This window comes from Alligator sinensis, unplaced genomic scaffold, assembly GCF_000455745.1.
Source record: "Alligator sinensis unplaced genomic scaffold, ASM45574v1 scaffold282_2, whole genome shotgun sequence".
NCBI classification, from domain to species: Eukaryota; Metazoa; Chordata; order Crocodylia; family Alligatoridae; genus Alligator; species Alligator sinensis.
The window spans coordinates 2,914,466-2,927,295 of NW_005841879.1; the positions used below are offsets into that span (position 1 = coordinate 2,914,466).

Below are 12,830 nucleotides of genomic sequence, written 5' to 3' on the forward strand. Positions count from 1 at the left end.
GGCCAGTGCCTTCAGCACCCTCGGATGGAGCTCATCCGGGCCTGCCGCCTTAAAGGCATCCAGTTCTTCCAAGTGACTCTGCACCAACTCAGGGTCTGCGCATGGAAGTCTGGCGCCTTGGTGCTGCCTCTCTACAACCCCAGTGAGAGACTTGTCGTGCCCCTCACTTAGGAACACTGAGGCGAAGAACTAATTGAGGAGTTCAGCCTTGTCCCCCCTGTCCGTCGCCAATTGTTTCTGCCCATTTAGCAGGGGTCCTATTCCTCCCTGGGCCTTCCTTTTACTCCCTATATATCTAAGAAACAATTTCTTGTTGTCCTTTACTTGGGATGCCATCCTCAGCTCCATGGTAGCTTTGGCCTGTCTAACTGCCTCCCTACAAGCGCGAGCAGAGGAGGTATATTCGTCTTTGGTGATTTCTCCCTGTTTCCACTTTTTATGTGCTCCCCTTTTGGCCCTTAGGCTGCCCTGGATTTCTCTGGTCAGCCAAGGAAGCCTCCTGGCCCCTTTCCCTCTTTTCCCTCACATTGGGATCATCTTACTTTGTGCCTGAAGGATCATTTCCTTAAGGCACAGCCACCCTTCTTGGGCTCCCATCACTTCAAAACTCCTACTCTGCAGTGCGTCTTTGACTAATCGTCTGAGTTCATTGAAATCAGCTTTCCTAAAGTCTAGCACTTTCACCCTACTAGTTACCTTACCCACTCGACGTTTTGTAAAGAATTCTATTATCAGGTGATCACTGTCCCCCAGATGGCTATCGATCTGTAGGTCCCCTACCATGTCATCCCCCGTTGCCAATACCAGATCCAGTATGGCATTCCCCCTAGTGGGACCATGTACCTTCTGTGTCAGGTGGAGGTCCTGTACACAGGTTAGAAACCTGCGTGAATGGTGGGACTGCCGTCTGCATCTCCCAGCAGATGTCTGGGTAGTTTAGGTTCCCCATGACTACCGCCTCTTTAGCCTTTATGGTCTCCGAGAGCTTAAATGTGCTGAGGCTGGATGTGTAAACACATGCAAACATCTCCTTGCCCTTGAATTTGCAGAGAAATCCTTGAACCATTTTGAGACGTGTCTTATTTTTACCTTCCAAAAATTAACATCTGGTGCCACCGAACTGTGATATTGTGAAACAATAATCTACCCCACCCTAATGTTTATATGTAAGCTCCCAGTGCCTTTTCCCATTTGCCATTGTTTCTTTGATGGCTGTATGTTTGCATTTGCAGACAGCTGATTATTCAGTACCAGTATGGATTCATAAACTGTACTACCAATTCCTGATTGTTCTGTGTCATCCTTTTTTTTCCCTTCGCTTAAATTAATATTATTCAATTTAACTTAGTAAAGTGTTGCTCTCTGTGAAAATTGCAGTATTAACTGGGAGATTTTAAAAGCTGATTTGTTTGGTAGTAACACAATCAGTACGAGAGAAAATAACTTATTTTTGAAAATAAGTTGATAAGAAATTTTTTGCTAGTGTTGGACCAGTTTATTGCCAAAGGAGACATATTGCACAAATGCTATTTCTTCATTTGTTGTAAGAGATTTGTTACTCTTTCTTTAGCATTATCTCCTGGATCTTACATCCTTTCGTTGTAAAGTCCAGTATCTTGTTAAGTGAAAAGCTAATAAATGCTAAAATAAGCTTTTAAACAGAAAATCATTATAAATGGATTTCAGTTTTTAAATTTAGGATTTTTTTTTTTTAATCTGTCAGATTAGATGTCCAGCTTTGTACCAGCTTTTTTCTTCTTACTACTAGTGCTGATCTACTGCTGGGCTGTCCAACTTCTAAGCTGCCCCAGGCAAACCATTAGGCATGTAGCACCAGTGGGAGGCCACACACCCTGCAAGCCACACCAGGGCAAGCCACAGTCCCCCCCACAAGCTGTACACCCCATGGACATTGCATTGTGTGCCTGCAACCCTCCTGCCCCCACTGCACTGTGTACCCCAGCTCACTCAGCTCATTCTGGAAAGCTTAAACACTGGGCTGCTCTTGAATACAACTTCAGTTTCTTAATGCTGTTTTACAACGTCATATGATTGGATTTCCCATCCAGTTTGTCTTAGTGTGTCCATTCTGGATTTGTTGTGAGACTTTACAGTGATTCTTAAAAAGTGTGATCCCGTAGTTTGGATCTCCATGGATCTCCAAGGGTCAGTCCTGTGATTCCTGTCTGCCAAGAATGTGAGAGTTGAGGTGTGGTAGTGGTAAAAGCTTTACATGGGGGTTTCAAAAGAGAAATGCTGGGGGGCCACCTTGGCAGGAAAACAAAAGCTTAGTTTGCTTGCTAAATTGCATGAATGCAGGAATTCCAGTCAATCTGGCCTGGTGAACATGGTCAATACACACTTACAGGGAGGAAGCTTCTGCTTTTAAATTAACTGAAAGGAAGATGGATCTTATATGTGTTTGTGAACTAATTCAAAGCTGCTCGAGCATAATGTTTTGTTTTCAGTGTTGACAGAAAAGGTACAGACTAGGTACAAAAAAGGTACAAAAGAAGACATGTCAACCAGGACATCAGTATACAAATCATTGCTGAGAAGAATTTTTAATTCTGAGGGTGGTTGGGGTGGAAAGAAATTCTCTGTAGGGGGAAGAAGTGTCTTCACCATCTGTATTGTCTTGTCTTCTAAAATATTTTAGATCTTCATTTAGTATGAATAGAATGTCTTAGTTATCTAAACCTATTCAGTTTTCAAAATCAGTAGGAGAACCCCTTCTAAAGCCTAAGCCTTAAAAACAAACTGAAAATAGAAAACGAAAAATGCTTTGATTCTGTTAAAAAAAAAAAAAAAAAAAATTGTCTCTACTGTGAAATAATTGGAGTTTGCCTTCAGGTAACATATTTAGAGCACTGTGTTCATATTAAAACTGGTTTTAAAGAATGGCATTCATTTTACATTATAAACAGTAAATTGATTTGGAAAATTTCTGCACACTACATACAGTATCTTATGAAATACTCAAATAATGTTAATATCAAAGCTTATCGTTTGACTAGCGAAGTAGATCAGCCAAAAGATTTTTAAATTGTTAATTGCCTTTACAGTCTGTTTTTCATCTCTTTAAATTGAAATAGCTCATTCTGATCCAACTGTTTTTAAAGCTTCTTTTACTGACTTTTGCATCTAAGAAACTCTTGTTTATATCACCACTTTTAAATCCTAACTCTTTTACTGACTGTACCAGGAGTACCCATTGGAGACTGGTTAATTTTGACTTCTAATGAAAAAATGTGAACCGAATAGATTTTAAAAGCTAGCTTGTGCTAAAATAACAACCAGTTGTCTTAATCAGACATTCAAACTGCAGAATTATAATCAAGAACTACAGCTGAAAATGCATATGGCATTCTACATGATTTGTGCTATTTTAAGTTGCATTTTTTTTCTGTAACAAGCTAGTTTCCTACTTCCAAGTGCAGGGTAATCTATCAATGTCTATCATGGATTATGCCAATAGGATGTACAGTAGGGGAAATCACCCTAGTCTTATGCAGCAGCTATCTCCTTTAACCCTTGATGCAAGTCCATCCCATCTCGAAACAGTAATACATTCTAAAGATACAGATAAAATATGGCTGTCTGAGGGCTTGGGAATGTGCATGTGTACTGAGAAAATCATCACTCTCTCTTCCTTCACAGTTTACCTTTAACAGAAGAAACTTCTGGCTCAGCTTTCTATAATTACTTTACACAGCATTACAAATGGTCCATGATTCCAATGTTTTTGTCTAACAATGTGATGTTAATTGATTTTTATTTCGTTTTACTTTGCATTGGGTTTCTGGAATGCTGAGCAAGTAAAGAAGTTATAAAATATTAATGACTAGTGATTTCATTATATATTTCTTGTTTCCCTTACAGTACTATGTGCAAAAAACTTGGTGAAAAAGGATTTTTTCCGTAAGTAGCTATTACAATTTATGTTCATATATGTGGCAAGTATTGCATAAGCTCTGTATACTGCTTCTTACATAGTAGTGCATTCACATTCCTCCTGTTTAAGGTTTTACTGGCATTCCCAACTTTTTTTTTTTTTTTTCAGGGTTTATAACTAAAAAGCAAATAAAAAACCTTCCAAACTTGGTGGACTGGTTTAGAAAAGTGTGTAACTAAGCTTTGTGATGTGATATAAGCATCAAGAGTTGAGATCTAAAAATATTAATCCATAGTGGTCAATGGTACAGTCTGTTTACTGCAGTATAATTTCCTGTTAATGTGCAGCATATTATTATAAAGCAAAACTAATCTGGAACTCTCACATATGTCAAAGAGATTTTAGTGCTGCTCCCAGTTAAAGACAGAACTTCAATCTCTCAAGCAAATTACATTCTTTCATAAAATTAGTACCATGTACACACTGATATATTTTGCCATTGATCGGCTCGTTTGGTCTTACAAACCACGTACACATTTGTTATAATTAAAAAATGCCACGTGACAAATATGTACGTGATATATATTCACATGTGCACACACCCTGAAGTGAAATGGTGATAATTATATTTTATAAGGAAATATGAGGGAAATGGAGGAGAGAGAGAGGAATGTTTCTGATTACATAGGAATGTGTGTACAGATCACCTTCCTTCTACCTGGGGCTTGGGGTTGGTGGGGACAGGAGAGAATTCAAAAGGTCAGGCCTAAACTTTAAAGATAACCCACAAAGGGGAAAAATAAGGTTTTGTAGCTTTCTGAGGTACAGAGGCTTGTATTGTTAACTGTGTAAAGAAGAGGCTGTCTCCTTAATATGTGTTTCTGAAGTTCCTAGCAGAGTCAGACTTCTAGCTTATTTAAAATTTGTAGGTGTTATTTTATTCAAAGTTAGCAAGGATAACTAAAATCCTTCTTGTACTTCCCTTAAAATATCAGGAATGTCTTCTCTGAGTTTCCTGGGATCCTTTCTGGTTTGTATAGTGGGAGTTTACTAAGCTCTGATTTGAAGGGCTGAATATATTTAAAGTCTTACAATGAGGAATCTGTTCCCAGATAATTAATTTTTTGGTATAAACAAAACAGTTTTAAAGAATCTGAATAAAATCACTTTCCTGCAGTCAGGCTTCCTTTGCTTGGTATATTATGTGTTGTACTACTTGTTGTCCAGTTATCCACAGTATCTTCTTAAATGGTCTAGACCTGAACAACTAATCTTAGAGAGAGAGACTTTTTTGGGGGGGAAAGGTCAATGATCAAAACCTTTTTTTTTTTCTTTGCAGGTCACCTTTAAATAATATTGTTACAAAGCCCGGGCTGTTGATTTGATAGTCAGTTTGACAGGATCCTGTTGTCATTTTTTTTTATACAAGAGACCCAAATTGTCTTCAAAAGGAGGCTAGATAGACACCTAGCCAGGGTCATTTGATCCCAGTACTCTTTCCTGCCATGGCAGGGGGTTGGACTTGATGATCTGCTCAGGTCCCATCCGACCCTACTAACTATGAAACTATGAATGTTTTTATAGATACAAAATAAGAAACATCTGAAAACTTTCAAAGCAATTATTTTTTAATACACACTTTGAATGTTCTTACAAAAGATCATCTAAAGCTACCTGGAACTGAAATCGCAATCAACATACACACAGATTAATGTGGCCCGCTTTTTAAGCTAATTGATAATTTAAAGAAGTCAGGCTTGTGTAATGATTTTCACTTTATTCTCAGTTATCAAGCATGCCCTTTTATGAGTTTTTCCTCCCCTCCTATAGGACTTCCTGATCCATTTGCTAAAGTGGTGGTCGACGGATCTGGCCAATGCCATTCTACAGATACTGTGAAGAATACGCTTGATCCAAAGTGGAATCAGCATTATGACCTGTAGGTGTTAACAGTGGTGTCCAAAGGTTTGAAGCTGATTTTTCTAAAGAGCACAGAATCTCTGAATTCACTAACCTCCAACCCAGGGGTTAAAATGTAGGATAGAGTTTATTAGGGTGAAAAAATATATGCTATTATGCAATGACTCTTCCCGTCTCCCTCAAATCTTAAACCTTTGTTCTTTGCTTTCTGATGAAAATATTTGTGGCACTGTTTACACATCATATAGCATTGTTCAGAGGGATTTATTGTAATGTTTTGATACTGGCCCCTGTATAAAATAAAAGACGACAAACTCAAGGATTTTCCCTTGTATTTATTCTTTTTCCCTTTGTTTAATCTTTCTGTCTGTCTGCAGTGTAACTTGGTGATTTTTTCCTTCAGACTCATGTGCTTTCAGTTTGTTTTCTTGTTCTACTTTTCTTTTTGCTGTTTATCCCCTTTGACTTGCATCATTTTTATGTCCTGAGTGTTACAGCAAAGGTTCCTACACTACTGTGATCATTTTGAGCCCTTTGCTGTAGTGCATTAAGTAACATGACTAATACATGCCATATATGTACAATATTATTCTTTTTCAGTAATCTTAGGGGCAGGATTTTTCATACAATGTAGTGAGATTTTACAGGGTTTATATTTTTACATATATTTATTTGATTTCCTTCCTTTTCCTTTTGTTCTTTTTCACTATCTCCTTAGAGTGACAGCTAGAAAAAGATCATGAACTGTTTGAAAAATTTACCCTCCTTCATCACAGATCCTACCCTGGTTTCATTCGCAAGATCTTCATTCATTCTTTCCCTGTCCCTGTGTTGTGGAAGTGTTTGTACTGGTTAAGGTGCTCCATTATGGATCCATTGCATTAGTAGACAATGGCCTTTTCTATCAGTTTGCAGTTTCACTATATCACACTTGTACTGTGGGGTTGAAAATAAGAAAAACTGATGAAGTCCTGTTTTATACCACTACAGCACATCTACATAGGGGTGTCTATACAAATACAAATATTTCTCTATAGACAGGCATTTCATTTGTGTCACCTCCTGTTTACCGAAGTGTGGAATACTTGTGGCTCCAACCAGTTTCCTGATTCTTCAGCTGGATACTTATGTGAAAGTCTTGGTTTACAGTCACATCAGGACTTTCCACTTCCTTGAATGCCTACGTGCATTCATACTTTAGAATTTGAATTCTTACTTCAGAATTTTTCTCTGCAATATAGAAGACATTTGTATTGGTGATCCACAAAGTGTCTTGATGATTGAATGAAGTAATATTGTTTTGCTGGTAGGTGTATTATTGTTTTATAGCAAAGGACAGTATTTCTGCCAGAAGTTTTTTGAGGTTTTGTAACAGTCAACAGCTATTGTATTGACCCAAATCCAAGACTGACTCAAGTTTAAGACTGCCCTTCCAATAATTAGATTTTATCCATGGAAAATGATAAATTTGTTATAATTTTCCACACATAGAATCTAATTGGTGGAAGCTCATCTTAAATTCACCCATGAGTGCACCTACCCCCAACTGCTATGGCAGGAAAAGTAGCAGCGGGGGGGAAGGGGCCAGACTCCTGTTCCTTGTCCCCATGTACATATTCCTGTCCCCAGCATGCCTGTGTCTGCCTGCTCCCCACTTCCAGCCCCCCCACTTCTCTTCCTTCAGCTTGCCCCCCACCCCTTCTCCCCCATACCTGCACCTTCCTCTCCACTCCCAGCTCCCCTTTGCAGTCTGCCTCCTGCTCCTGCATGCCAGCCCTTTCCCCTCCCCTTCACTCCATGCCCACCCCTTGCTCGCGGTCCGCAGCAACTCTGCTTCTTTGGTGCAGTCAGCAGCCACAGTGGTGGCCCAGGCCCAGCCTGGCCAGAGAGAAGCTGTGGCAGCTCCTGGCTGGGCCATGTTGGGGCTGGGGGAACCAGAGCAAAAGGTAAGGTGGGAGAGGCAGGGGATGGAGACCTGCACAAGCACAAGGGAGGCAGGAGATGGGAGAGCAGGCTGCAGATACCCCCTGCACACACCCTATAGTCTCCCCTGTGCTGCCCCTCCTGGCTGCGTGCCTCCTCTTCCACCAAGTGAACCGTTCTGGCTTGGGGTAGATGGTGCCTCAGCTCTGGCTTCAGCTCTAACCTAGGGCCAAAGCCAGAGCTGAGCTGCTGCCTTCCGTGAGCCAGTACTCAAGAGAAGATGATGCTTTTCCCCCCCTCCCCGACCATGCTGGTTGAGGGGGCAGGGAAACCTCAGTTTGGATTCAAGTAAATATGGTAAAGCTAAGCTCTGCATGTGAAGCCTTATTCTCATTTTATGAATGAAGTGGTCCAACAGCATTTTAAGTAAGGGTGGAGAAAAATGTTACTATGTTTGTATGTTTAAAGAACTTGAAAATGCCTTTGATTTTTTTTTCGTGAGCTTTTAAACCTGTCAAGGTGTTGATTCATGCTAACTAAGTGAATTCTTTACATCTGCAGGATTTTTTTTCCCCAGACATGCTTAGTAGCTGTACTTACTAGGCATTGTATTCAGGAGCACTTGTTTTCCAGGCTACTGTGACAAGTATAGCTGGGGAAATGGGTGCCAGGTGTTGAAATATGTTAAATTGGCAGCAGTGCTCAAGAATTGCATTTTCTTTTACCCTTGTTCTTTTCTTTTTCTTTCCACCCTGAATCCACTTCTTCTTATCTTTTTGGAAATGCCCATCAGCGCACATTAATGAACATCTTTATAGAAACAAAGTGACTAAAGGGGAAAGCAATGAGAAGACAGTTTTGCCAGCACTCTGAATGTTTCCTACAAGCTTATGATAGGAGGAATAACTGGGTAAAACTTGATGGTGTTTATTTCTGTGTCCAAGTTCTGGGGTAAAACTGCCAGCAAACCAAGGAAGACAAGATAAAGCCAATCACAGCTTAGTTTAGGCATTAAGGGTGGGGGCTGCATTGCAGTGGTAAAGCAGTAAGTTTTCATCAGAGCATCTAATGCTTGCCTTTTCTGGGGCAGGGGGAGAGGGAGAGGTGTGGCCTTAACATCTTGCTGTGACAGTATAGTGAAAAATTAATTAAAAAAAAAAAGCAAATTCTTCTTTCTTTCTTTCACATGCTTTATAAGCAAAATGCACTTTCAGCTCATTTTGCTCTGTGCTTTACCTTTACAAAATGGAATGGGGTATGCTTGCAATGGGACACACTAGTCCATATCTTTGAACTAAAGAGAATATTTGCAGTCTAGCTTTTTTATGCTGAACAGAAGTAGTTATTGGGCTCCTGGCAAATTATTGTACTCAACTGGGGAAATTTTATGGTGTCTCTAGTGTAAAACATCTAAAACCAGTTACACATTAAAGGGAAGTCTTAACTTTCCGTAAAGGGTTTTTATCCCTCATTTTCCTTGTTTTGAATTTTCTGTTCCTGTCTCTCCAAACAAATGTTCATGTCCATTTGTTTAGGTTGGCTATAAATTACTCCTTGGACAGAAGCATGCCTTTCCTCCAAAACTAGGATGTATTTTTGTGAGATCTGGAAAAGTTGTCTCCAGGTTTTAATTATGTAACAGACTCTTAAAAGAGATTACATGCTTGTGTTTCTCACCGCTGTGAAGAATCAGCAATCTTAGAAAAAATAACTTGTTTTCAGATCTACTATTATTGTTCTTACATGCATGTATCTTTTTAAGGATATGGTGTCATAGGGGAGACTTTTCTGCCTAAATCCTCTAGTTTGTTTCCCTAAATGATGTAGAATTAAAAAATACTATGTGTAATTAAGGACCAGTGTCCAATTTTATCTCATTCAGTTATTCAAAAGTAGTCCCCTTTTGCTCCCCCTTTTCCATTTAACCCAGCTTCTCTCTTTGTTCCTTTACTCAGTTACCTAATAGCACTAAATCCAATTGTAAGCAACCTCTTTTGTGTTATGAACAGAAATTACCATGTCATAGTTCCTGTTTTTAAATACATAAAACCCAAACTCTATGTTGGAGACATCAGTCTCTAGGAAGTTTTCAAACATACTTTTATTCAGTTCCAGGTTATCTACTCTTGTTAGTTAGAGGTTCCTTAAGTATTCCAACTAATTCCAACTAATTTTTCCATCTTGAGGAGCCTTATATTAATTGCATTTAAGGCTCTGTAGAATACATTAATCTATGTAATATTCAAATGTAGCCTGAATTTTTACTTGAACAAATACCAGGTTCTGGTTCATCAATCCAAAGCAAAATGTCAAAATAAGTAATACATTCTTTTGTAAAAAAGCTAGAAGAATATCATAGTAAGACTAGTAAGTAGCCTACTGCCAAAGACCAATGATTAAACCATGTAATCTATGAGGATTATTTGCTTTACTGTCCCTTTCTGAAAGTAATTGTATAGTGGAATTTAAAGGCATCACACTGTTTACCCTAGCAACATGCCATTGCATGGGAACGTTAGTCTCTGACTTACGACACTTGCGCTGTTACAGGAAACAGCATCCATGCCAAGGATAACAGATGGTGTCTCAATGGCAAAATGCCTACTTGGTTTCTTCTGTGGCCACAGAGTATTGGAAATCACCCAGAGGAAGGTTCAAATATGAAGAAATTTTAGAACTCATATAATTAAACACAGCACTTCATATTCTTTCTACTGTAAAGTATTTTGTGCCTTTGAGGTTGGAAGGTTTTTTTTGTTGGGTTTTTTTTTTTTTAATAGTTGTAATAGGCAATATGCAGTAAAGTTCTCTTGGCTACATCATTTCTGTTGAATGCCAAGTTTGGGACTTGTCATATAACAGATTAACACTTGCAGTCAGCCTTTTAATGATAATACATTGGAGGGTTTAGTAAGATGGATCTGTTGTGATGTATTTGTGGAATAATGTTTGAATTAGATTGCCAGTTCTGAGAGACCTTGCATTCCATAAGCCTGATTCAGCTCAGTAGATATCTAGTTCCTGTCTTGGACTTTTTTCCAGGACTTCTGCACTATGGTAGGAAACATTATTTCTTCCCCCTGCTCCTCCCTTTTTGCTGTATGTGGCCCCTAATTCAGATTAAAATGTGACAGGAAAGAGTTGAATTTGTTGGAGGTTTTGCTTTCTCAATCAGCTGGGTGTGCGTCAGGAAATATCTGGGAATCCTTCCAGAAAGAAATTGCCAAATACATGCTGTCTGGAGGCAGTTTAATATCAGTAGAATATCATGCTTGTCCTGGTAGTGTTCCCCTTTCTTCCTTATTTTTCACTGTTTTTGTTGTTGTTTTCCTTATTGCTCACGCCTTTTCCTGAAGTTTGAATAATTATACTTAGTACTGCTGCTATGCTTTTCCCATTAAAAGCACTAAAAACTGTATCTAAGCCTAGCACCATGCCCATGATGTATTCTCATGTTTTACAAATGGGAAAATGGAGGCAGAAAGTGAATGACTTGTCCAGAGATGCAAAAGGAATGTGTGTTGGAGAATGAACTAGAAATTGGGAATTCCTGGCTTTCAGTCCTGAACTCCTACCTCTTGATGTTGAATTTCTCTGCTGTTTTGGGCAGGAGTGCTGCTGGGCTGCGATCACAGAGGTGTGCTGTTGTTTTTTGTTTTGTAATTTTTTTTTAAGTTAGGGAAGATTCCCCTCCCACTCACTTTGTTCTCTCCCAGGTGTGGCTCAGGCATCACGGGAGTAGAAAAGTCACTTGACATCAACACTTTCTAGATGGATAGACTCTGAAGGAAATGGTTCCTAGATGTGGGTAGACCACTTCAGATAAAATAACAGTTGAACTCTTTGCCTAAAACTTGATTCAAACTTCAGACAGTAATTCAAGTATTGACCTACCTCATTTTGTTAAGAATAGCCTGTTTTCAGAAGATTTCACAAGATCATATTCTCACGTGAGAAACCTATTTTTTTCAGACGTGGGCAATACAGATAGATTAGTTTTAGTACCCAGAAGTTGGCATGTGCATCCAAACTGAGCTTTTTGAGGTTTCTCCTTCTCTAGTACTATTCATCTGATTTGTACTGACAGATTAGAGGCAAAGGTAGGTATTGAGTGTGGGTGACAATGGAGGTGGGAAAAGTTCTTTAACTGCTTTGCTTTTAGATTTGGAATAACTTTTCTAAGTAACAAAATTCCCAGGTAGGCTTTGTCTTTCAAAAAAAAAAAAAAAAAAAGTGGAACAAATGCAACTTATTCCAGCAGTGGACTTGCTCCTGCCTTCAGTCTTTAAAGGCCATCATAATATTTTGTATCTGAAATTAGTTACTATTCATTTCCCAACAGATCCACTCGTGCTTGTAAGAAGTGTTTTTCCAAAGGAGGACAAACAATCTTTTGTCAATAACAATAATTTGCTTTGTTTCCTTCACTTAAATGTTTTCTAGAACTAGATTTCCTGGCCCAAAAGTTCAAAGTTAAAAATGTCATTTTTAATATACAAACTCTCACCTGCCTGCTACAGAAGTTGTAATAGTGTCTCAGTTATGAAAACGTTGTAGGTAGAGTGGGGGCATTAAGCAACTAAACATTTCAGGATTTGATCAACTGTCCTACATGCTGTTCAAACAGCTCTTGTTAAACTTTATGTAAGAATGTCATTCTATAACTGTCTTTTTAAAAAACATGGAAGTACAAAGTTAGTTGTAATAATTCTTATTTCTCATGTGCTTACTTTGGTTCATTAAGCTTTTAAAAACAAAAATAACACTGTAATCTTCAGTTTCTGCTGTCCTCCCTTCCAATTTTTTTCTTGTGGTTTTTTTTCTCCACCAATTCAGTCTTTAAATTAGCATTGTCAAGGTTGATAGGCCAAAAATCTGACCTCCCTTTAAGAGTTGCATTATCAATTTAATATTTTGCTAACAACATCACTGTGTGGTGTGGTTTATATTTTAATTTCTTTATTCTGTCTGTCTGTCTTTCAAATGGTACCCTCAGTTGAAACCTAATACAACAAAACAAGGCTTGGTTTTTGTTGTGTGTGCATGTTGTTTTTCTCTCCACGCTTACAGGCATGCACCCACAGTAACGCTC

General features: G+C 38.8%; 1 protein-coding gene across 1 annotated transcript in view; it reads left to right on the plus strand.

Moving 5' to 3' along the window:
- SMURF2 (SMAD specific E3 ubiquitin protein ligase 2) overlaps nucleotides 1-12,830 on the plus strand; it is an 86,357-nt gene that overhangs the window by 34,519 nt on the left and 39,008 nt on the right. The window contains exons 2-3 of the mRNA XM_006017392.3: nucleotides 3,883-3,921; nucleotides 5,726-5,834. Coding sequence (XP_006017454.2) covers nucleotides 3,883-3,921; nucleotides 5,726-5,834 — 148 coding nt within the window. The remainder of the gene's footprint in view (nucleotides 1-3,882; nucleotides 3,922-5,725; nucleotides 5,835-12,830) is intronic.